The 26,870-nt window shown below is 40.8% G+C and overlaps 1 protein-coding gene across 1 annotated transcript in view; it reads left to right on the forward strand.

Annotated features, from left to right (window-relative positions):
• Nucleotides 1–26,870, forward strand: part of LVRN (laeverin) — a 95,158-nt gene that overhangs the window by 22,147 nt on the left and 46,141 nt on the right. Inside the window, exons 2-4 of the mRNA XM_089909189.1 lie at nt 7,521–7,663; nt 8,897–9,036; nt 19,479–19,605. Of these exons, the coding sequence (XP_089765315.1) occupies nt 7,521–7,663; nt 8,897–9,036; nt 19,479–19,605 (410 nt within the window). The remainder of the gene's footprint in view (nt 1–7,520; nt 7,664–8,896; nt 9,037–19,478; nt 19,606–26,870) is intronic.

A 26,870-nucleotide genomic window follows, 5' to 3' on the forward strand; every position in this document is an offset into this window, starting at 1 on the left:
CAAGTGGGATTTATCCTAGGGATGCAAGGATTCTTCAATATACACAAATCAGTTGATGTAATATACCATATTAACAAATTGAAGAATAAAAACCATATGATCATCTCAATAGATGCAGAAAAAGCTTTTGAAAAAATTCAACACCCATTTATGGTAAAAACTCTTCAGAAAGTGGGCATAGAGGGAACCTACCTCAACATAATAAAGGCCATATATGAAAAACCCACTGCAAACATCATTCTCAATGGTGAAAAACTGAAAGCATTTCCTCTCAGATCAGGAACAAGACAAGGGTATCCACTCTAGCCACTCTTATTCCACATAGTTATGGAAGTCCTAGCCACAGCAATCAGAGAAGAGAAAGAAATAAAAGGAATCCAAATTGGGAAAGAAGAAGTAAAACTGGCACTGTTTGCTGATGACATGATACTATATAGAGAGAATCCTAAAGTAGCCACCAGAAAACTACTAGAACTTATCAATGAATTTGGTAAAGTTGCAGGATACAGAATTAATGCACAGAAATCTCTTGCATTCCTATACACTAACAGTGAAGGATCCGAAAGAGAAATTAAGGAAACAATCCCATTCACCATTGCAACAAAAAGAGTAAAATACCTAGGAATAAACCTACCTAAGGAGGTAAAAGACCTGTACTCAGAAAACTATAAGACACTGATGAAAGAAATCAACGATGATACAAACAGATGGAGAGATATACCATGTTCTTGAATTGGAAGACTCAATATTGTGAAAATGACTATACTACCCAAAGCAATCTACAGATTCAATGCAATCCCTATCAAATTACCAATGGCATTTTTTGCAGAACTAGAACAAAATATTTTTAAATTTGTATGGAGACACAAAAGGCCCCGAATAGCAAAAGAAATCTTGAGGGGAAAAAAAACGGAGCTGGAGAAATCAGACTCCCTGACTTCAGACTATACTACAAAGCTACAATCATCAAGACAATATGGTACTGGCACCAAAACAGAAATATAAATCAATGGAATAGGATAGAAAGCCCAGAGATAAACCCACGCATCTATGGTCAACTAGTCTATGACAAAGAAGGCAAGGATATACAATAGAGAAAAGACAGTCTCTTCAATAAATGGTGCTGGGAAAACTGGACAGACACATGTAAAAGAATGAAATTTGAACACTTCCTAACACCATACACAAAAATAAACTCAAAATGGATTAAAGACCTAAATATAAGCCCGGACACTATAAAACTCTTAGAGTAAAACATAGGCAGAACAGTCTTTGACATAAATCACAGCAAGATCTTTTTTGACCCACCTCCTAGAGTGATGGAAATAAAAATGAAAATAAACAAATGGGATGTAATAAAACTTAAAAGCTTTTGCACAGCAAAGGAAACCATAAACAAGACGAAAAGATAACCCTCAGAATGGGAGAGAATATTTGCAAATGAAGCAACTGACAAAGGATTAGTCTCCAAAATGTACAAGCACCTCATGCAGCTCAATATCAAAAAAAACAAACAACCCAATCCAAAAATGGGCAGAAGACCTAAATAGACATTTCTCCAAAGAAGACATACAGATGGCCAAGAGGCACATGAAAAGCTGCTCAACATCACTAATTATTAGAGAAATGCAAATGAAAACTACAATGAGGTATCACCTCACACCAATTAGAATGGGCATCATCAGAATATTTACAAACAACAAATGCTGGAGAGGGTGTGGAGAAAAGGAAACCCTCTTTCACTGTTGGTAGGAATGTAAATTGATACAGCCACTATGGAGAACAGTATGAACATTCCTTAAAAAGTTAAAAATAGAATTACCATATGATCCAGCAATCCCACTATTGGGCATATACCCAGAGAAAACCATAATTCAAAAAGACACATGCACCCCAATGTTCATTGCAGCACAATTTACAATAGCCAGGTCATGGAAGCAACCTAAATGCCCATCGACAGATGAATGGGTAAAGAAGATGTGGTACATATATACAATGGAATATTACTCATCCATAAAAAGGAGCAAAATTGGGTCATTTGCAGAGAAGTGGATGGACTTGGAGACTGTCATACAGAGTGAAGTAAGTCAGAAAGAGAAAAACAAATATCGTATATTAACGTATATATGTGGAATCTAGAAAGATGAACCAGTTTGCAAGGCAGAAATAGAGACACCGATGTAAAGAACAAATGTATGGACACCAAGGGGGGAAAGTGGGGGGTGGTTGTTGTTGGTGGTGGGATGAATTGGGAGATTGGGATTGACATATATACACTAACATGTATAAAACAGATACGTAATAAGAACCTGCTGTGTGAAAACAAAATTAAATTAAAATAAAATAAAAACCAACCGAAATTTAAGAAAAAAAAGAGAGAGCGAATGTATGAATCCTATTCTTGTGCAGTATCCTTTAGGAATACTTGTATTTCTGATCACCCCATTTCCTTTTTAAAAGATAAGAAAAAATACGGTAGTATTTAGAGAAATGAAAATAGAAAAATCAAGAGGTGGGAGCGGCTTGTTAGTGTCAAATGCCTGAAGAAAATTAAGATCTTTATTTGGGACAAATTAAGGTGAAAAGAGCATGATCAGGGTCAATCATTTTGTGCAGGTGTCCAAAGAGTGAGCAGTGAATTTAAAAAGACTCCCTTCCGGTTGCTGTTTATGCAGGAAATCTGGCACAGTCCTCAGGGTATGACACACAAGAGAGAAGTTTGAGTAATATTAGGAAAGAATTTAGAAGTCTCAAAACAAGGTCAGTGAACTCAAGTGCCAAGCACATGATATCGCTGGTGTCACAGAGAAAAGAGGTCAGTTCATTGCCTTATAGAGCTGTTGAACCCACACATTTTATGTGGCTGAGCAGTTTTCTCTGGGAGATGGTTTGCTCATCAGAGGTTTAGATCCTGTATCTTTTGAAAACAAGTGTAACTAGCATATTGAAATACCACACCTCATAATTCAGTAAAAATGCAATCATTTTTCTCCCACTGTCCTTTTACAATTTAGTCTCTGGGATAATAGCTCTTGCTCCTGCATGTATACTCTAGCAACCCATAATTTCCTGCTAATTCTTAGTTAATAGATGATCTATGGTCACTAAGTTACAAACATTATCCAGATGCAAAAAACTTAGGAAATCCAGTCCTGGGTGATACTTAAAACTTTGAACTTAAGTTGCTGTTAAATCTCCCTTTTTCTCTCTCCAACCTCACTTCTCCGAGCTTGGGCTGACTTCAGGATAGAAGCCTGCAGTGACATAGAGGGTAGTGGTCTTTCCATCTCTCTGCCTCCTATTTCTAGTCCTCCCCTTCCATCTTGAGCTGTTATTTAATCCCTACCAGGTCCAGTGGGACTAGTGGAGACAGGGAGAGGCAACACACAGGGAAGCTCTTATTTGAACCAGTACTCTCATCGCTTGGTCTCACTTTGGTCTAGCAGATGCCTTTTTCCCTTGAGATGTCATTTTCTTGGACTCCTCACAGCTTTCTCACTGTTTCTCTTTCTCCTACAATTCTCTTGTCCCTGAAGGATGCTTCTCTTATTTCTCTGTTCTGATTGTCACTTGTAACTCCTTCCTCGGCCCCTAGACACACAGTAGTGCATCTCCAAGCTCCTCCAGGTGGCTCTATTGGACAGAATCTAAGATTCTGTCTCAGGGCCCACGGCTTTTCCAAGGAACACTCATACATCCCTTGCCTGGGACTGATGTGGGTCCCGAGGCAGCAGCACTCTCCTGGTTCTGGCTCCAAAACAGTCAGTGTAGATTCCCACCTGATAGGAGTCCAACTCTAGCCGGTGTCAATTTCAGCTTTCTCAGGAGTGAATTGGGTACCAGCCTCTAAGTCCCTCAGCCTTAGGAAACACTTCCACTGCTCTCTGAGGGATTTTCTCCCCCTGTCTCAGGTTTAGAGGGTTGCACCTCCTCCCAACTCCCTGAGTGCAGGAAGACATGGCAACATAATGTCCCTCCCCACCAAGGAATCTCTCCTCTGATCTCTTTTATCTACGTTCTCTGACCCTTCTTCTATGTCCTCGATGTAGCTGAGAAACCCAAGAGTGGCTTGAAGGTTCTTGAGGCCATTTACTTTCAAAATCTTCATAACATGGTCTGGCACCTTTGTTTGGAATTTTACATCTATTATGTTTTGTCGTCTGGTGGAAACTTCAGTTTTAAGATCGTATTACACAAGTAATAAACAAACATGATTCACAGGCCAATCCAGTGGTGTAACGTCCGTCTTTACTAAACATTTTGATATCTGAGTGTTGTTACTGTGTTAAAAAAAATCAGGGCAGACAACTCTCTAAAGAGTCTTACTTAATCCTTGACCAGCTATGTTATTTAGCACTTCTTAACTAGAGCTGTAAGCGTATGGAGTTCATAAAATAATTTGGAATGAAATACTGTACTGAATGAATATTTTTTATGTGGTAGTAGATGGATCCCCAAGGGCATCACGTGTCTTGCCTGCTAAGACCTTTTCCAGCACAAGAAAGTGGTGAGCCCACCATTCTCTTGCTGTACAAGAGGGCAGGAAAGTGGCTTTGCGATAGTGAGCCACTAGGAGACAAATTCTCCCAAATGAACTCCCTCACCGGCTGACCACTCTAAACCCAGACTTCACAGGCACCATAATAACATGTTTCTGTGAGGTTTGAAGGGAGGAAGGATATCCTTACAGGGTTGCTTGAGTCCAAAGCAGAGAGAGAAGGGAAATAAATATCAGCCTTGGGTCCAGATGTGGCATAACCAGATTGTATGTGCTGCCGGCTGGCCCTGACCTTTGGAGTTAAGATTGAGAGCCAGAAAGGCTGTGTGTTGTAGGGATTTTTCCCTTTTTGTTTGCTTGTACAATACCAGGGAGGGAAATAGTTGAGTAAAATCCAAGTGTTTCTTTTATTTCACTTCTCTGGAGACCTTAATCATGGAATTGGAAGGACTTGCTTGATGCTTCATTTGTTAAAGCAGTGACTCCCTAAGCTGGTGTCTCCTCGCCTTTTTAAACCTGCACCTTTGGCGAGCATGAAAGTTTCCCACCTCCTTGAAGAGGCTGATTTTCTCCCTCCTCCCCACCTTGACACCTCCTTGAGATTCACATGCTTTGGGGAGTTATGGCAGCAGAGATGTCATCAAGCTGTACTTTCTATAGTTTCCATTACAAAAACAATAGGCATGTGTTGGCTTTCCAAATATATAAGCATGTATTATATAATTGAATGCACTTTTTCACTTTACATTGCACTTTTCATGCTAACAGATCACCATTTGTACAAAGTGTCCCTGCGATTTCAGGAGGCTCACAGATCTGTGGAAGGCCAGGTATGAAAACTCCCAAGGGGACTATTTCTCTTCATCCTAGATGACTCAGTCATGGCCACCTCAAGGGCTCTTTTCTCCACCCTGTTGGAGCCTTTATCTCTGTTGGAATCAGTTTTAGAGCTCTAAGTGGACTTAGAGATCATCTAGTCCCATCCTGCATGTTATAGAAATGGATGTCCAAAGAGTTTAAGCAACTTTTCCAAAGTTACACCACTATGTTTACACTGCAGATCCTGAGCGACTACTCAGGTTGCTGAATTCCCTGCTCATCTTTCTTTTTAATGTATTGTCAATTGCTTGAATCTTCTGTACTTTATCCCATCCCTTTAAAAGGTACCAACCAATACTACAAAACAAACAAATGCCAAGGTGGCAAACTCTGCAAAATACTTCATGTTCTTCTGTATATACTAACATCAAGCTTCCTTTACTTTATAGTGCCTCCACGGCTGAGAAAATACTTATTTGCCATGAACCCATATTTTAGCCAAGTATTTTAAATGATACAGAAGAAAAAATACATAACCCCTAATTTCTCATAGTTTAAAATTAATTGGGGAGACAAATGTGGTTCATATTCAGCTTGTGGCCACCTGTGATCTCTGGAAACTTTTTTTTTTTTTTTACAATGTTGTGTTTAATTTCTGCTGTACAGCAAAGTGATGGAACCTTTTTAAATGCATTTGTAATTTCCAACCCTCCACCCTTACTCTGTAACTTATTCTTCCTTGAATTCTTCTGTAGTTCATCTATATCAAGAATAATCTGTGAGATTGGAAGGAATATAGGCGAATTCACAGGTCATTTATTGCTAAATGTAGTCACTAGTAATATAAAAGCTCATCCAGCGATGAAACATAGCTAGTGTCGTTTTTTTCTAGATGGGGAAACAGGCTCAGCAAGACTACGTGACTAGTTCAGGGTTGCTCAGCCAGCGGTAGATGGAGCAGAGTCTTGCAGCCAAAGTGGCTGCTTGTCAGAGCCCACAAGCCCCCTTTCAGCCAAGAAAGCAAGAGTAGAATAAAGTAGGGGAAAGCAAATAAAGCAAAATAGGCTTGTTGAAAATTACGATTTTGTCACAGTGAGGTTATGAGCACATCAAACTAGCTGACTGTGAAAAGCTTTTGAACATGCCTCCTGTTGTGTGTGCTCTTCCTAAAGCTGTGTGAAGTTTTATGTGAGCAGGGCCCTTATCATGGTGGAGGAGGGATTTACAGAGGTGAATAATGGATAGACAGTGCTCTCAAGATATCTGTGTTGAATTCTCCTTTTATTTATCTAAGGACTGGGCCTGAGCTGGGGTAAATGCATGAGAGACATTAAGTCTCAGCACCTTCAGAGAAAAAAAGGAATTTATCATCCACAATTGTCATCTAAAAGCAGTTCCCAGGTCACAGAGTCTTGGAAAATGGGATAATGAGACTGCAGGTTTCTTTGGAGGAGAAAGTTGTTTGATAGGACCCATGCTCTTGTCAGACTCAGGTAGTGTTTACAGAGGATGAACCTGGAAATCTCGTTTGTTCAGGGTACTCTTGTCCCTAAGCTTTTCCCTATAAATCACCAGTGCATTGTGGGATCGTGTCACCTTTTGTATTTTTCCTTGGAGATGGAGGAAGGAGCAGTGGGGATTCAATAACTCCATCCACATGTAAATGAAAATTGTTTTGTTCAGTTGGGATGTGTCCATATTGTTTAGCCCCAAGGATATGCAAAATAAAACTTCTTAAAGTTTTCAAACAGGAAAAAGAGGAACATGTGAGAAAAAGATAAAAAACATACATTCTTCTTTTGACTTGCACTTTGATGGAGGATGAAGGCAATAGCCCATCCCCAAAGAAGTAATCCTAGTTTTAAAAAATCCTTGGTTCTCAAAAGCCTGGCGTTGCATGTTTGTTATATTTGTTCCTATTTTGTTTGTAAACGGTTTTAAAGGCATATGATGTAATGAAGTAAATGTTATTTTGCAGTTGAAAATTAAAGAGTTCTTTTGTATTTTAGGTCTTACAGGAATTCTCAGGGACAGTGAGGACTGGAGTGTGTTTGTATTATGGGGAGGGCAGTGAGGAAGATGAGGGGAAAACATTACAGCTCCTTCCTGAAGATAATTATAAGCCATAATCCCTCAATATATACATTTTTTTGCTTCCTCTGATTTGAAATAAAAATAGATTTTTCCCAAAAATGTATTTCAGGGCCCTCTTAGCATCTCAGATGGAACCAACATTTGCCAGGAATGTTTTCCCTTGTTTTGATGAGCCAGCTCTGAAGGCAACTTTTAATATTACAGTTATTCATCATCCAAGTTATGTGGCCCTTTCCAACATGCCAAAGCTAGGTAAGTAATGTTTCCTATCGTTGTATATGTATACATGTACATATATGTATATGTGTATACATATATAATTTATATAATATACATACACATATACATATGTATATATAATGTTGTATATTATATAATTATATGTTTACTTATATATTTGTATTTATATGTTTTTATATGAATTATATATGTGTATATATATTTAACTCTGTGATAGATTTTATATCAGTAGATTTTCTGGTCAGTGTGTTGAGAGTGCGTTATGACTGTAGTATATTATAACCAGGGAGGGCAGTCACATGGGATGTGCATCAGCACCCACATCTTGGTGACGGTAAATCCTGATTCTGCTTGTATTAGGAGCTGAGGACACTACACTGTTCTCATACATTGGCAGCCTGTCTGCCCGTTAATTTGGGCTTCAACTATTGATCATTGGTGATAACAAGCTAGTGAACTTGGTCTGAATCTGGTACATAGATGTGGGTTTGGTTTGGTTTGGTTTTTTTGTTTTGTTTTTGGCTCACAGTAGTTTTTTCTTTTGATTGAATTGGCATCCAGTTTCTTTTAATTCAGAGATTCCTCATAAAAATAAAAATTCTTACTTTTTTTTTTGAAACTCAGAACATCTAACAACACTGGCCCTGCACTTCCAAGGTGCCAGTGATAGTTGCCACTGAGAAGGGGCTACCTCCTTCAGACCAAGCCCATGCCCCTGCCTGCCGTGGTCCCCACCACTCCCTGTTAGTGTAAACCAGCCCGTTCACGTCAAGTACCCGGCCCTCACAGGCGCTTGAGTTTGTGATTTCAGGTTTAAAACCCACAGTGTGACTCCACTGAAGACCTGCCCGAAACCTGAGAATGGCAGAATTGTACCTTGTTGACCTACTATAGGCCTGGGAAGCTCTAGATTAAGTGCTGAGAGAGATGGACTGGACTAGGAAACAGTCGTGGATGGGAAAGAGAGGAGGTAGCTCATGGGTCTAGTTTACAGTGCCCGTAGATTTGCCCTCCATCCAGACCGTGTCATTCAAGGCACTAATTCAGGACCGAGATACTGTCCTTAGGCCTTCCTAATATGTTTTTGATAGCTTGGGGGTAGACAAGTCCAAACTGCTGCACTCTGGGGAGGAGTTGGGAAGAACTAGCTGAGTGACAGTCGACTTGATGAATTATTTCAAAGGTAGATAATTGTGCTTATTATTGCTTATTTACAGTGATTTGGACTAAAATCAATTTCTCTAGGTCAGTCTGAGAAAGAAGACGTGAATGGAAGCAAGTGGACTGTTACTACCTTTCACACCACGCCCCGCATGCCCACTTATCTAGCCGCCTTTGCCATCTGTGACTACGAGCATGTCAGCAGGACTGAAAGGGGCAAGGAGGTGAGTGACGGAGACCCTCCAGGTAAGGGGACATTTGTACTGGCCGCGGACTGCTCAGGCACTCCTGCATCAGGGGCTATGCCTACAGACCCCACCGTCCCCTCCTGGTTCTCCCTCTGATCTCCCCCAAGCCCCGTTACCACTCTCAGCACGGAGTGGCAGAACGGGATGCAACGGTTCCCACTGCGGTTCCGCGGACGGGTTTCCATGGAAAGGCTGCTCATTAAGCCCACTCGAGGAAGGTTCTGAGCCCCCCCACTTCCTGGGCTTTCACTGCCTTTCAGAGTACAGGAGAGAACAGGGAAAGCGGGCACACTAGCATCTGAAAGCTCAGGTTTACCTGTTGTTGCCTTCGCCTACATGCTACTGCAGCCTTGAAGCCAGGGTGCTGCCCAAAATGTCTAGCAGCCACTATGACACAGACACCAAACAACCCAAACTGACACCAGCTGGGACAGCTGCTCTGGCTGAAATGCTGCAGGCAGGTTAAGCATCATCCCTATCAAGGAGCAGGTCCGCTGGGTTCCTCACCTCCGGGGCATGAACACTTCCCTAGGGTTGTGTAAATAGGTTCTCTGTCCTGAAACACCCAGTTTTTCACCCAATTATACTCTCTTTACATAATAATCCTTTAGAGAAATATCAAGGTTATTGTAGCAGTACTTTATAGACTGGTTCACTCCCTACGCTAGAGTGTGGAGGTAAGTAGGGCCAGTGCCTCAGGCCCAGTTCTTCCTAGTCAGATCGACTTCACCGGGCTGAGGAGAGTCAGGCCCTACAGCAGGCGGAGGCTCTCTCCTGGGCCCGTGAACTTCCAGGCTTGTGCCATTGACTTGTGGAGGCAAGGAAGCTGTGGATGAGCCAAGTCTGTCACCAGGGGGAGAATCGTTCAAAGCCCCTCCTCCTAAGGATGAATTAATAATACAGTGTTAGATGCAAACAACAACTCATTTTCCTCAGCTGTTGGATCCAGCCTGATTTCCCTTATTGAACAATCATTGGTAGATGCTTCATATTCACAGATATAACATGAGCCAAGTCAGATGTTCATGGCATATATTGATAAATCTACTCAGGCATGAGGTGGAAGCCCATGGTTTGTACCTGGCATGAAGGAGTGGGCCCGGAGCTCACGAGTGACCCAAGGTGACTGTCAGCATCGTCATCTCCAGTGGCTTGTTGCTCTCAATGCTGCTGCACAGTGAATAATTCTTATAAAGGGTCATACCTGTTTCTTCATGAAAGATCACCCTGGAAAGAAAGCCAGCCGCCACAGAAAGCAAAGAGGAAATGGAACATGCCTAAGAAAGTCATGGTCTTAGCCAGAAACTTGAAATTTGGGATGAGTTTATCAGTGGAATGTTGCACTTGGCTCTGGCTCAGCTCTGGGAAGTGAAGGAGTCCATCATATACTCTACAGGGAACCAGACTGTACTCTTGGAATAGCATCCAGACTCTACAAAGATGACTCATTAAGTAAGAGATAAAAATTTAGTGAAGTTGAAAATGCGGTTCATGCGTGGCATGAGGATAAACGTAAGACACGGATAACTAAGGTTGGAAATAACATATTTTGAGTAGAATTTATCACACGTGGACATGTGTAAAGATATTCTGCTCTTAGATGTTGAGGTCTGCTATGTCTAAGGAGGGCCACAAGGACACACTGGTGGGCTAGGTGTGACTTTGAAGGAAGCTTATGGCTGCGTTCCCGAAACGTCCTGCACCTGTTTGTGATCCTAGCTGCCCTGCCTCTTCCCCCACAGCTCGGAATCATCATTTGCCTCCCTTTTGGCTTAAAGAGTGGTTGTTTACGGGAGGAGCTTTGTAACCTGGAAATTTACATGCAAACATTAGTTGTTAACTGCCTTTTTTCCTCCCAAGACTACAGTTAATTTGCACACGTTATCCTGAACGTGGGGAAAGGCAACTGTTATTTCCACTCAGTAGCGTGGGCTCTGGTTTAGATGTCTTCCTGGCCTTGCCGTGGAGGTGAGAGCTTGAGAAGGGGCAGGTACGGGTAGCGGTAGTGTTAGGGGCAGGGCGGAGTCCTGGGCCCCTCTTTCCGAGGATAATGGGGCCTGGCGGGGAGGAGGCTGCAAGGAAGGAGGGGCTCCAGGCAGGAGGCTTCCAAAACAGGTGGCTGCATTTTGTGAAAGGGGAGCATTCCTGAAGCCCTCAGGTAATTCAAAAGTCACTTGATTCAAGACAAATTCTCCAGCAGAAGTAAAAGCCAAGTCAGATAAACGTGGTCGCGGAGGGCAGCAATCTGAAGATATTGTTGTGTTGCTTTTCGTTTTCTTTGCATTTTCTTTAATGTTTTGCAGAGAGCTCTTTCTCAAATTAACTGTATTCACGTCAGTATAATTATCTAATTCCCTCCTCGCTAACTTTCATTCTAGGGTTATAAGTTTCATATGTGTTTTTTAGCTAACACTAACAACTCTATTTAAAAGTGCTCAGGTGAGATTGGGGATACCATGACTTCATATTAAAATACCAATGAATGTTAAAACAACATCACATTAGTCACCAAAGTCACACAAACAAGTTCAGATGCCCAAACGACAGCACGGTTGTGCTAAAATAACAAAACACGGCAGGGATTTCTTTTCACGTACTAACGAGGAATGTCATAAACAGAGAATATAATTCACTTGCTTCAACAACTATAAAGTCATAAGACTTTTGATGCACTTTTTAAAATTAAGGAAATTAACCTTTTTTCAAATTTGGAAAATAAGATGGGACTATTAATGTTTTCTTTAACAAACCATTTTAAATTTGCATGATTCAAATTTGCTTAATATGTTCTATACTGTTTAACCCCTATTAACTGCCCAATTCTGGTTTGAATCGTTGGAAATATGTCCTGAAAAGGGAAACAAGGATCCAAGGGACCCTTTGTCTATTCCAGCATAGAATCGACATTTTCTGTGGGGGTAGATACCATTCCCAGGATTATTATTATTTTTTTTTACATCTTTATTGGAGTATAATTGCTTTACAATGGTGTGTTAGTTTCTGCTTTATAACAAAGTGAATCAGTTATACATATACATATGTTCCCATATCTCTTCCCTCTTGTGTCTCCCTCCCTCCCACCCTCCCTATCCCACCCCTCTAGGTGGTCACAAGGCACCGAGCTGATCTCCCTGTGCTATGCGGCTGCTTCCCACTAGCTATCTACCTTACGTTTGGTAGTGTATATATGTCCATGCCACTCTCTCACTTTGTCACAGCTTACCATTCCCCCTCCCCATATCCTCAAGTCCATTCTCTAGTAGGTCTGTGTCTTTATTCCTGTCTTACCCCTAGGTTCTTCATGACATTTTTTTTTCTTAAATTCCATTTATATGTGTTAGCATACGGTATTTGTCTTTCTCTTTCTGACTTACTTCACTCTGTATGACAGGCTCTAGGTCTATCCACCTCATTACAAATAGCTCAGTTTCATTTCTTTTTATGGCTGAGTAATATTCCATTGTATATATGTGCCACATCTTCTTTATCCATTCATCCGATGATGGACACTTAGGTTGTTTCCATCTCTGGGCTATTGTAAATAGAGCTGTAATGAACATTTTGGTAATGACTCTTTTTGAATTATGGTTTTCTCAGGGTATATGCCTCGTACTGGGATTGCTGGGTCATATGGTAGTTCTATTTGTAGTTTTTTAAGGAACCTCCATACTGTTCTCCATAGTGGCTGTACCAATTCACATTCCCACTAGCAGTGCAAGAGGGTTCCCTTTTCTCCACACCCTCTCCAGCATTTATTGTTTCAAGATTTTTTGAAGATGGCCATCCTGACTGGTGTGAGGTGATATCTCATTGTAGTTTCGATTTGCATTTCTCTAATGATTAATGATGTTGAGCATTCTTTCATGTGTTTGTTGGCAGTCTGTCTATCTTCTTTGGAGAAATGTCTATTTAGGTCTTCTGCCCATTTTTGGATTGGGTTGTTTGTTTTTTTGTTATTGAGCTGCATGAGCTGCTTATAAATTTTGGAGATTAATCCTTTTTCAGTTGCTTCATTTGCAAATATTTTCTCCCATTCTGAGGGTTGTCTTTTGGTCTTGTTTATGGTTTCCTTTGCTGTGCAAAAGCTTTGAAGTTTCATTAGGTCCCATTTGTTTATTTTTGTTTTTATTTCCATTTCTCTAGGAGGTGGGTCAAAAAGGATCTTGCTGTGATTTATGTCATAGAGTGTTCTGCCTATGTTTTCCTCTAAGAGTTTGATAGTTTCTGGCCTTACATTTAGGTCTTTAATCCATTTTGAGTTTATTTTTGTGTATGGTGTTAGGGAGTGATCTAATGTCATACTTTTACATGTACCTGTCCAGTGTTCCCAGCACCACTTATTGAAGAGGCTGTCCTTTCTCCACTGTACATTCCTGCCTGCTTTATCAAAGATAAGGTGACCATATGTGTGTGGGTTTATCTCTGGGCTTTCTATCCTGTTCCATTGATCTATCTTTCTGTTTTTGTGCCAGTACCATACTGTCTTGATGACTGTAGCTTTGTAGTATAGTCTGAAGTCAGGGAGCCTGATTCCTTCAGCTCCATTTTTCGTTCTCAAGATTGCTTTGGCTATTCAGGGCCTTTTGTGTTTCCATACAAATTGTGCAATTTTTTGTTCTAGTTCTGTGAAAAATGCCAGTGGTAGTTTGATAGGGATGGTGTTGAATCTGTAGATTGCTTTGGGTAGTAGAGTCATTTTCACAATGTTGATTCTTCCAATCCAAGAACATGGTATATCTCTCCATCTATTTGTATCATCTTTAATTTCTTTCATCAGTGTCTTATAATTTTCTGCATACAGGTCTTTTGTCTCCTTAGGTAGGTTTATTCCTAGATATTTTATTCTTTTTGTTACAATGGTAAATGGGAGTGTTTTCTTGATTTCACTTTCAGATTTTTCATCATTAGTGTATAGGAATGCAAGAGATTTCTGTGCATTAATTTTGTATCCTGCTACTTTACCATATTCATTGACTAGCTCTAGTAGTTTTCTGGTAGCATCTTTAGGATTCTCTATGTATAGTATCATGTCATCTGCAAACAGTGACAGCTTTCCTTCTTCTTTTCCGATTTGGATTCCTTTTATTTCCTTTTCTTCTTTGATTGCTGTGGCTAAAACTTCCAAATCTATGTTGAATATGAGTGGTGAGAGTGGGCAACTGTGTCTTGCTCCTGATCTTAGTGGAAATGCTTTCACTTTTTCACCATTGAGGACGATGTTGGCTGTGGGTTTGTCATATATGGCCTTTATTATGTTGAGGAAAGTTCCCTCTATGCCTACTTTCCGCAGGGTTTTTATCATAAATCGGTGTTGAATTTTGTCAAAAGCTTTTTCTGCATCTATTGAGATGATCATATGGTTTTTCTCCTTCAATTTGTTAATATGGTGTATCACATTGATTGATTTGCATATATTGAAGAATCCTTGCATTCCTGGAATAAACCCCACTTGATCATGGTGTATGATCCTTTTAATGTGCTGTTGGATTCTGTTTCCTAGAATTTTGTTGAGGATTTTTGCATCTATGTTCATCAGGGATATTGGCCTGTAGGTTTCTTTCTTTGTGACATCCTTGTCTGGTTTTGGTATCAAGGTGATGGTGGCCTCGTAGAATGAGTTTGGGAGTGTTCCTCCCTCTGCTATATTTTGGAAGAGTTTGAGAAGGATAGGTGTTAGCTCTTCTCTAAATGTTTGATAGAATTCGCCTGTGAAGCCATCTGGTCCTGGGCTTTTGTTTGTTGGAAGATTTTTAATCACAGTTTCAATTTCAGTGCTTGTGATTGGTCCCTTCATATTTTCTATTTCTTCCTGATTCAGTCTTGGCAGGTTGTGCATTTCTAAGAATTTGTCCATTTCTTCCAGGTTGTCCATTTTATTGGCATAGAGTTGGTTGTAGTAATCTCTCATGATCTTTTGTATTTCTGCAGTGTCAGTTGTTACTTCTCCTTTTTCATTTCTAATTCTATTGATTTGAGTCTTCTCCCTTTTTTTCTTGATGAGTCTGGCTAATGGTTTTTCAATTTTGTTTAGCTTCTCAAAGAACCAGCATTTAGTTTTATTGATCTTTGCTATCGTTTCCTTCATTTCTTTTTCATTTATTTCTGATCTGATCTTTATGATTTCTTTCCTTCTGCTAACTTTGGGGGTTTTTTGTTCTTCTTTCTCTGATTGCTTTAGGCGCAAGGTTAGGTTTTTATTCGAGATGTTTCCTGTTTCTTAAGGTAGGATTGTATCGCTATAAACTTCCCTCTTAGAGCTGCTTTTGTTGCATCCCATAGATTTTGGGTCATCGTGTCTCCATTGTCATTTGTTTCTAGGTATTTTTTTATTTCCTCTTTGATTTCTTCAGTGATCACTTCGTTATTAAGTAGTGTATTGTTTAGCCTCCATGTGTTTGTATTTTTTACAGCTCTTTCACTGTAATTGATATCTAATTTCATAGCCTTGTGGTCGGAAAAGATACTTGATACAATTTCAATTTTCTTAAATTTACCAAGGCTTGATTTGTGACCCAAGATATGATCTATCCTGGAGAATGTTCCATGAGCACTTGAGAAGAAAGTGTGTTCTATTGTTTTTGGGTGGAATGTCCTATAAATATCAATTAAGTCCATCTTATTTAATATATCATTTAAAGCTTGTGTTTCCTTATTTATTTTCATTTTGGATGATCTGTTCATTGGTGAAAGTGGGGTGTTAAAGTCCCCTACTATGATTGTGTTACTGTCGATTTCCCCTTTTATGGCTGTTAGCATTTGCCTTTTGTATTGAGGTGCTCCTATGTTGGGTGCATAAATATTTACAATTGTTATATCTTATTCTTGGATTGATCCCTTGATCATTATGTAGTGTGTCCTTCTTTGTCTCTTCTAATAGTCTTTATTTTAAAGTCTATTTTGTCTCATGTGAGAACTGCTACTCCAGCTTTCTTTTGGTTTCCATTTGCATGGAATATCTTTTTCCATCCCCTTACTTTCAATCTGTATGTGTCTCTAGGTCTGAAGTGGGTCTCTTGTAGACAGCATATATATGGGTCTTGTTTTTGTATCCATTCAGCCAATCTGTGTCTTTTGGTAGGAGCATTTAGTCAATTTACATTTAAGGTAAATATTGATATATATGTTCCTATTCCCATTTTCTTAATTGTTTTGGGTTCGTTATTGTAGGTCTTTTACTTGTCTTTTGTTTCTTGCCTAGAGAAGTTCCTTTAGCATTTGTTGTAAAGCTGGTTTGGTGGTGCTGAACTCTCTCAGCTTTTGCTTGTCTGTAAAGGTTTTAATTTCTCCATCAAATCTGAATGAGATCGTTGCTGGGTAGAGTAATCTTGGTTGCAGGTTTTTCTCCTTCATCACTTTAAATATGTCCTGCCAGTCCCTTCTGGCTTGCAGAGTTTCTGCTGAAAGATCAGCTGTTAACCTTATGGGGATTCCCTTGTGTGTTATTTGTTGTTTTTCCCTTGCTGCTTTTAATATGTTTTCCTTGTATTTAATTTTTGACGGTTTGAATAATATGTGTCTTGGCATATTTCTCCTTGGATTTATCCTGTATGGGAGTCTCTGTGCTTCCTGGACTTGATTAAGTATTTCCTTTCCCATATTAGGGAAGTTTTCAACTATAATCTCTTCAAATATATTCTCAGTCCCTTTCTTTTTCTCTTCTTCTTCTGGAACCCCTAGAATTCGAATGTTGGTGCGTTTAATGTTGTCCCAGAGGTCTCTGAGACTGTCCTCAGTTCTTTTCATTCTTTTTTCTTTATTCTGCTCTGCAGTAGTTATTTCCACTATTTTATCTTCCAGGTCACTTATCCGTTCTTCTGCCTCAGTTATTCTGATATTGATCCCATCTAGAGAAGTTTTAATTTCATTTATTGTGTTGTTCATTGTTGTTTGTTTCATCTTTAGTTCTTCTAGGTTCTTGTTAAATGTTTCTTGCATTTTGTCCATTCTATTTCCAAGATTTTGGATCATCTTTACTATCATTATTCTGAATTCTTTTTCAGGTAGACTGCCTATTTCCTCTTCATTTGTTAGGTCTGGTGGGTTTTTATCTTGCTCCTTCATCTGCTGTGTGTTTCTCTGTCTTCTCATTTTGCTTATCTTACTGTGTTTGGGGTCTCCTTTTTGCAGGCTGCAGGTTTGTAGTTCCCGTTGTTTTTGGTGTCTGTCCTCAGTGGCTAAGGTTGGTTCAGTGGGTTGTGTAGGCTTCCTGGTGGAGGGGAGTAGTGCCTGTGTTCTGGTGGTTGAGGCTGGATCTTGTCTTTCTGGTGGGCAGGTCCACGTCTGGTGGTGTGTTTTGGGGTGTCTGTGGACTTATTATGATTTTAGGCAGCCTCTCTGCTAATGGGTAGGGCTGTGTTCCTGTCTTGCTAGTTGTTTGGCATAGGATGTCCAGCAGTGTAGCTTGCTGCTCGTTGAGTGAAGCTGGCTGCTAGTGTTGAGATGCAGATCTCTGGGAGATTTTTGCCGTTTGATATTATGTGGAGCTGGGAGGTCTCTTGTGGACCAGTGTCCTGAAGTTGGCTCTCCCACCTCAGAGGCACAGCACTGACTCCTGGCTGTAGCACAAAGAACGTTTCATCCACACGGCTCAGAATAAAAGGGAGAAAAAGTAGAAAGAAAGAATTAGTAGAAGTAGAAAGAAAGAAAGAAAGGAGGAAGGGAGGGAGGGAGGAAGGAAGGAAGGAAGGAGTGAAGGAAGGAAAAAAGAAATAAAGAAAGAAGATAAAGTAAAATAAAATAAGATAAAACATAATAAATTTATTAAAATAAAAAATAATTATTAAGAAAAAAAATTTTTAAAGAAACGGACGGATAGAACCCTAGGACAAATGGTGGAAGCAAAGCTATACAGACAAAATCTAACACAGAAGGATACACATACACACTCACAAAAAGAGGAAAAGGGGGAAAAATCATAAATCTTGCTCTCAAAGTCCACCTCCTTAATTTGGGATGATTGGTTGTCTATTCATGTATTCCACAGATGCAGGGTACATCAAGGTGATTGTGAAGCTTTAGTCCGCTGCTCCTGAGGCTGCTGGGAGAGATTTCCCTTTCTCTTCTTTGTTCTCACAGCTCCCAGGGGCTCAGCTTTGGATCCGGCCCTGCCTCTGCGTGTAGGTCGCCGGAGGGCGTCTGTTCCTCGCTCAGACAGGACGGGGTTAAAGGAGCCACTGATTCGGGGGCTCTGGCTCACTCAGGCCGGGGGGTAGGGAGGGGCATGGAATGCGGGGCGGGCCTGCTGCGGCAGAGGCCGGCGTGACGTTGCACCTGCCTGAGGCGTGCCGTGCTGTGCGGTCTCTTGGGAAGTTGTCCCTGGCTCCCGGGACCCTGGCAGTGGCGGGCTGCACAGGCTCCCCGGAAGCAGGGTGTGGACAGTGACCTGTGCTCGCACACAGGCTTCTTGGTGGCGGCAGCAGCAGCCTTAGCGTCTCATGCCCGTCTCTGGGTCCGCGCTTTTAGCCGCGGCTCGCGCCAGTCTCTGGAGCTCCTGTAAGCAGTGCTCTTGATCCCCTCTCCTCGCGCACCAGGAAACAAAGAGGGAAGAAAAAGTCTCTTGCGTCTTCGGCAGGTCCAGACTTTTCCCCGGACTCCCTCCTGGCCAGCCGTGGTGCACTAACCCCCTGCAGGCTGTGCTCACGCCGCCAACCGCAGTCCGATCCCTGCGCTCCGACCGAAGTCCAAGCCTCAGCTCCCAGCCCCGCCCGCCCCGGCGGGTGAGCAGACAAGCCTCTCGGGCTGGTGAGTGCCGGTCGGCCCTGATCCTCTGTGCGGGAATTTCCCCGCTTTGCCCTTCGCGCCCCTGTTGCTGTGCTCTCCTCCGCGGCTGCGAAGCTCTCCCCCGTCCGCCACCTGCAGTCTCCGCCCACGAAGGGGCTTCCTAGTGTGTGGAAAACTTTCCTCCTTCACAGCTCCCTCCCACTGGTGCAGGTCCCGTCCCTATCCTTTTGTCTCTGTTTATTCCTTTTTCTTTTGCCCTACCAAGGTACGTGGGGGGGTTTCTTGCCTTTTGGAAGGTCTGAGGTCTTCTGCCAGCGTTCAGTAGGCGTTCTGTAGGAGTTGTTCCACGTGTAGATGTATTTCTGGTGTATCAGTGTGGAGGAAGGTGATCTCCGCGTCTTACTCTTCCGCCATCTTCCCCTCGTCTCTCCCAGGATTATTTTTGAACTACAAAATTTTACATGTTATTGCAAAAGAGTGAAATAACACACTTTCTGAGGAACCACTGTTCTCAACTTAGTGAATAGCCTTCTGGGCTTTTCTCATTGTGTGGACACGTTCAAACGTTTTATTATGCAGCTTCCTCTGAAAAGGTAAGCCTTTGGCTTCAGAGCATCAGGGAACTGGAGCAAGCAGGCTGCCACTTTCCAAAAATCACTACTGCTTTTCCTAATCACTGCTTAATTGTTTCTGTTTAGATACGCATCTGGGCCCGGAAAGAAGCCATCGCAGCTGGAAATGCAGACTTTGCTTTGAACATCACAGGTCCCATCTTCTCTTTTCTGGAGGATTTATTTAATATTAGTTACCCTCTTCCAAAAACAGGTGAGGCATCTTCCCTTACAATGTATTTGATTTCCTATTATGGGGGCCCTGGGTTGAGATCAAAAGGTATCTAGACGGGCCTCCAAGGACCCATTGGCACTTTGCTATTTTTGCTGTTTTGGAGTTAGCCCCGCTGGCTTCCCATCATTATGTCCTACACCTTCCTAAACACACAGGGGCCTGTCTGTTCTTTCTCTGCATCATTCCATGTGACCAGTAAGTGCTCGGAGAGCTACCTGGCTTTAGATTCCTCCTGGGTACTCACTGGCAACTTACACCCTCCAGACCCTGTCTTCTCTCTTGCATTCTGTCCTTTCCTCTCATAACGTGAGTGTGCAATGCAGTGTTCTGCATCCTTTTAGCCGCTTGTGTGAGTTACTCCAGTTCACTTTAGTAAGGTTTTGTTGGTTTTTCAAAAAATATTCTTTAGCTGTGAGTCATTGGGTTAGGACCTGGGGGTCCCATCTGTGAATTTTTGTTGTATAAAATTGGGATCATGTGTGAACATAATATGATCCTCGAAGGGATATGTAAACATTTTATTTCTCATAGATCTGTATGGAATGTCCTTAAAATTATGTGAGCCACTCAGCTCAGAAAGTTGTTCCATGTTTTTTCTATCAAAATTAAGGGTATCATGTAAGTGTGTTTTGTTCCTCTGACAGGTTAGTTAGTTGAAGTCTTGGGGAAAAGTATGTGTGGCCTTTACTGGCATATAGTAGAAGGAAAGTGGGGAGTAAAAATTGGGAAGCTCAAGCCTCTTGAACACTGGGAAGCCAGGGGCTCTGCAGCTCAAGCCTTCTGCTGAGGAGGGATGGGGAGTGAAGGAATGGGGACTAGCCTTGGCCCCCTCACGGATCCCAGAGGTGATACCCGTCATTTAGAAAGTTGGAGGCAGCAGGAATCTGGGCATGGAGACCAAGTTCTGGCACTTTTGTGGCTGGAAGATCTTAAGATAACCCTTGTCTAGGCAAGCAAATTTCCATTTGTCTTTATTTAGATAAGGAGAAGTCCAGAGTTATTCTTGATATCCTGTTCTGTCAAAGCATCTCCTCCATCCAATTAGTCACCTCCTTATTATCTCCACATCCATCCACTTCTTCCCATCCCCCTCATTCTCCCTAGTTTACATCACCAACAGCTTGACCACAACAGCTCTCACTTAGTTTCACCACTTTCGCTCTTATCTCCTCCAATCCATCTTCCACACTGAGGCCAGAGGGATTTTTCCAAAGCAAAATCTGATCATGTTACTATCCTCTAAAACCTCTCTGTGGCTTCCCATTTGAAGATAAAGTCCAAATTCCACACCCTGTCTTTGTAACAGTGCATCTTTTGCCAACCTCTTGGGGCTTTTCACAGTTTCTCAGAGTAGGAGGGATGCTCTAACACCATCTCTATCCTCTCCTACACTTTCATCTTCCTCTCCTCTCCTTCAGGCTCTTGCACGTGCAGTTTGCACATCCTGCCATACCTTTTACCCAACAGGTTGATTCTTATATTTCTCAACTCAGTGCCCCCTCCTCCATGAAGCTTTCCCTGACTCCATCTCTCATGCTTCTACAGCATCCTGTGCACCCCTGCATTCAAGCTCTTGACCTAATAGATCCTAATCATCTCCCCCAGTAGGTCGAGGGCAAGTTGCGGGTCAGGATCTGGACTGTCCTTTTTTAAGTACTCTCAGAGCCTATGACAGTGCTTCTCTCAGAGTGGTAAACAGTAAACATTTTTTTTTGGGGGGGGGCGGAGGAATAAATACATGCAATGAGTTCAGTAATTCCATGTAAATTGTGGCTAGATTACCAACTCTTGGAAGTCAGGGTTATATTGGCACTTTTTCTGTATCTTTCATAGCATCTCAGCCAATGTTGCTCTGTGAGCACACATGCAGGTGGTGCTTAGTCAAAACCGCATTTTGATAGATGATTAAAATAAGGAGTTTCAGGCTTCGCTGGTGGCACAGTGGTTGAGAGTCCGCCTGCCGATGCAGGGGACACGGGCTCGTGCCCCAGTCCGGGAAGATCCCACATGCCGCGGAGCGGCTGGGCCCATGAGCCATGGCGGCTGAGCCTGTGCGTCCAGAGCCTGTGCTCCGCAGTGGGAGAGGCCACAACGGTGAGAGGCCCGTGTACCGCAAAAAAAAATAAATAAAATAAGGAGTTTCTCTATTACTGGATCTTTAAGAGAAAGATAAACTAATGTTTCCTAATTACTTTAACTTTTGGTTGAGTCATTTAAAAACAAGAACAAACAAACACACAAAAAAAGCAAGAAAGCCAAACCTTTCCTATCAGCACTTCCCACATACTCCTTACCCTTTACTCTCAGTGAGTCAGGTGAAAAGCCTTTTTATTTATTTCTTCCATGGTGTTCTTTTAGCTTACCTTCTTGAGGCTTGCTCAGTTGAATTCTAAGCCTCAGAATCTAAACGATGTGTATATATCTATTACATAGAATAGCATTTTTTTCTTTCTTTCTGCTTTTTTTATTTAAGTATAGTTGATTTACAGTGTTTCAGGTGTACAGCAAAGTGATTCAGTTAGATACATATCTGTTCTTTTTCAGATTCTTTTCCATTATAGGTTATTACAAGATATTGAATATAGTTCCCTGTGCTATACAGTAGGTCCTTGCCCTATATCTATTTTATATATAGCAGTGTGTATCTGTTTACCCCAAATTCCTAATTTACCCCTTTCCCCCTTACCCCTTTGGTAACCATAAGTTTGTTTTCTGTCTGTGAGTCTATTTCTGTTTTTTAAATAAGTTCATTTGTATCAATATTTTAGATTCCACATATATGACAGTTGTCTTTCTCTGTCAGACTTACTTCGCTTAGTATGACAATCTCTAGGTCCATCATATTGCTGCAAATGGCATTATTTCATTTTTTTATGGATGAGTAATATTTCATTTTATATATATATATATATACACACACACACACATTCGTCTGTTGATGGATATTTAGGTTGTATCCATGTCTTGACTATTGTGAATAGTGCTGCTATGAACATTGGGGTGCATGTATCTTTTCAAATTAGAGTTTTTTTCTTTAGAACAACATTTTTTTTTCTGGTGTTACTATCATTTTAATTCATTCTGTTTAAAGTCAGAAGTGGACTGAAATATCAAAATATTACAGAGATGATAGAGTTGGCTGTTTGGGTTGTTGTAAGTTTTGAAAGAAAAAGTGGCATCATGATGCTTTTAGGAATAAATATGGGCATTTGAGATTTGCAAACTTTTAAAATGGCAACTTCCCTTTTAAGTTTTTATTTTACTCTTAACTTGTAACTATATCAGGCTAATGATATGTATTGTACATCCCAGCATGATCTGTATTTTTGTAGTAGTAAAACTCAAGTACAATATAAATCATAAAGCAATGAAATAATGACCATAATCAATTAGAAGCTACTGAGTAAATGAGAATCACCTATTACTTTCCTAGGTGCTCTGTGAATGCAGAAGAAGTAGATGGCTGAGGCTCTGTTCAAGTAGCTCAGTTAGGGAGATAGCTTCTACATGTTAAAAGCAAAAGCAACAAATTGCTAAGTATGAGATAACGTACTGGGTAAAACAAAACTCTTAAAAGAAAAAGGATTGATAACTGGTAATGGGAGTAGCCCAAATATATAAAGAACACCTACAAATAAATAAGAAAAATACAATATAAAAAAACAAGCAAAAGATATATGAATAGATGTTTTACAGAAAAGGAAATAGATATGACTAATAAACTTATGGAGTGATACTTAGCCTCATTAAGCAATCTGAGAAATGAATATCCAAGGCCACAGTGAGGCACCATTTCATACCACTCAGTTGTCAAAGAGTAGGCATTCTGACAAATGCCAATAGAAAGTGACGTTGTTGAAGGGAGTATCAGTTGTTACAACTTTGAAACTTATTTGTTATCTTACAATGTTGATCATTAGAATACCTTAAAACTCAGTAATTCCATTGCTAGATATACCCCAAGAGGAATTTGGGCATATATGTGCCAGAAGACATGTGCAAGAATGTTCATAGCCACACTTTTCGTACTAGCCCCAAACTGAAAGCAACCAAAATGGTCACCGATAGGAGAATGGATAGATACAGTGTGGTTCATTCACACAACGGGAAACTATCCAGCAATGAAAATGAAACACTCTTTCTAAAGTTTAAAAACAAAAGAAACCTAAACAATATAATATTTAGGCAATATTATATATAATATTAGCAACAATATATATATTCCCTTGGTTTTTCTTAAACAATGGAATGATAAACACCAAGTTCAGGATAGTGGTGAATCTCTGGAAGAATAAGCCAAAGGTTGAGTTGAGAAGGAGCACAGAGGAAGATGTAAGTCAGCTGTTCCCAAATGTTACCATACACTGGAATCACTTGCAAGGCTGGTTAAACCACAGATTGCTGCTCCTGACCCCAGAGTTTCTGATTCAGTAGGTCTGGGGTTGGTCCCAGAATTTTTATTTCTGATAAGCTCCCTGGTGGTGCTGATGCTGCCAGTCTGGAAATCAGAATACAAGTTATTAATAATAATCTAAATTAGGCACAGGCAAGCAATCAAATCTGGCCCACCGCCTATTTTTGTATGGTCCATGAGCTAAGATTGGTTTTTACAATTTTAAATGGTTGCAAAAAAATCAAAGGAATAGGGCTTCCCTTGTGGCCCAGTGGTTGAGAGTCCGCCTGCCGATGCAGGGGACACGGGTTCGTGCCCCGGTCCGGGAGGATCCCGCATGCCACGGAGCGGCTGGGCCCGTGAGCCATGGCCGCTGAGCCTGCGCGTCCGGAGCCTGTGCTCCGCAACGGGAGAGGCCACAACAGTGAGAGGCCCGTGTACCTCAAAAAAAAAAAAAAAAAAATCAAGGGAATAATATTTTGTGATACATGAGAATTTTATATAAAATTCGTATTTCAGGGTCCATAGTTTTATTGCACCACAACGTGCTCATTTGCTTACATAGTGTGTGTGGCTACTTTTGTGCTGGTATGCCTGAGCTAAATGTGTTACAGAAAACATATAGCCCACAAAGCTGAAACTATCTACTAATCTGGCCCTTTATGGAAAAAATTTGCCAACCCCTGTTCTAAAGGGTAAGTGGTAGAGTCATGGGTTTTGTATTATTATTTTAAAATAATGAATTCATCATTAAAATAAAATAAAACAGGGTCATGTGTGAAGAAACAAGAATTTTGCTTACTCCAGTTGTATGCATCTGAAGTAAAGAAAAAACAATTTTTTTAAAATAGTCATCAGGGTTAGTTATAAATGGCTTCTTAAAGTTGGTTAGATTGGACCACAAGTATTGGTGGCATTCATAGACTGAGCAGAGGATTTCCTGGGATAGCAAACAGCTCCAGCAGAGAACGACTCAGTGGTTGTAGAGAGCCAAAGGGATTGGCTTGAGCGGAGTAGAGCAGTCTTTTGTGAGGAAAGTGGGTGGGTTGCTGGGTAGGATGGGTGCTGGTGGAGGAAAGGATAGGTAGAAGAATGGGAGACCTAGGCTGAGGCAACTAAGTATACCCAAAGATAAAAGAGCATTACCTGGTGGAGGCTGTGTATCCACTACCTGGATACGCTTTACTATGTACTGTCAACTTCAACCAAGTGTAAAGTCAACTAAAATTACTGAGCATAGCGCAGCATAAAGCATTCATTAGGCAAATGTAGCATGGACTATAGGAATGATATTTCGTACATTAGCAAAAGAAACTTTTAAGACTTGTTCTAGTTTTAGAAGTAATAATGATCCCACTGTCGAAAATGTGGAAAGATAGGGAAAAGCACAAAAAAGAGAAGCAAAATCTCCTGTTTTGCTACCATGTAGAGATAATCATGGGTAACATTTTGGTGTATATATTTCCAGTGTCTGTCTTTGTCTCAATCTCCACCTTCCTTTGTTTTTAACAAAAATGATACCATGGAATTGATACTATTCTTTGGCCTTTTTTTTTTTTAAGTTAACAGTATATAGCAACATGATCCAGATAACTATTCTTTTTTATTGTCATTTTTAAGACATAGGATGCCTACATATCAGTTTGACAGAATAATTTATTTAATCCTCAGTGGTTGAACATTTGGACTGATTTTACCTTTTTGGGTGGGTGCTGCTTTTAAAACACTAAAGAAAACATAAGGAAATTTTTACAAATATCCATGCTACTTGCCTTAGTAGAAATTCCAAAAGTGGAAAGGGTAGGAACATTTTTAAAGGTCACGAAGCATTTTGCTGGATTGCTCCAGAAAAATTGTACCAGTTCACACCCTTGCCAAAAGGCTATGTGACAGTTTTCCTATATTTAATTATTAATTCTAGGCAATACTAATTATTAATCTTCTCATACATTTGAAAGATTAAGTTATATCATTGTTTTAATTTTTGTTTTTGATACAAAGAAGCTGAACATTTTAAATAAGATTTTTGGCTGTTCGAATGATTTCCTTCATGAGTTGTTCATATTTTTATTTTTTCTTTTTGATTCGTCAGAGTTCTTTAAATATTGAAAAAATATTGTCTAGTTATGATATATGCTGCAAATATTTTTCCCAGTCCGTGTTTTGCCTTTCAAATTTTTTGTGGTGTTTTTTGGTGAACTAAAATATTTGATACAACAGAATACTATTTAGTGATAAAAAGAAATGAGCTGGGCTTCCCTGGTGGCGCAGTGGTTGAGAGTCCGCCTGCCGATGCAGGGGACACGGGTTCGTGCCCCGGTCCAGGAGGATCCCACATGCCGCGGAGTGGCTGGGCCCGTGAGCCATGGCCGCTGAGCCTGTGCATCCGGAGCCTGTGCTCCGCAACGGCAGGGGCCACAACAGTGAGAGGTCCGTGTACCGCAAAAAAAAAAAAAAAAAAATTGATTTTAAATAGACTTTATTTTTTAGAGCAGTTTTAGGTTTACAGAAAAATTGTGCCCAAAGTGTAGAGAGTCCTCATATACCTCCTATCCCTCCCCTTGTCCCCAACCCCAGTTTCTTCTATTGTTAACGTCTGACATTGGTGTGGCTTTTTTTTAAATTACAATTGATGAACCTGTATTGATACATTTTTATTAACTAAAGTCCATAGTTTACATTAGAGTTCACTCTTTGTGTTGTACAGTTCTGTGAGTTTTGACAAATGTATATAGTAATGACAGGTCTCTACCATTACAGTATCATACGGATAGTTTCACTGTCATAAAAAATCCCCTGTGCTCTACCTATTCATTCTCCCTCTTTTCCCCACGTCCCTGATAACTACTGA

The sequence above is a fragment of the Delphinapterus leucas genome, chromosome 3, assembly GCF_059928025.1.
Source record: "Delphinapterus leucas isolate spDelLeu-1000000601 "Yukka" chromosome 3, BTC_Dleu_Yukka2, whole genome shotgun sequence".
Taxonomy (NCBI): Eukaryota; Metazoa; Chordata; class Mammalia; order Artiodactyla; family Monodontidae; genus Delphinapterus; species Delphinapterus leucas.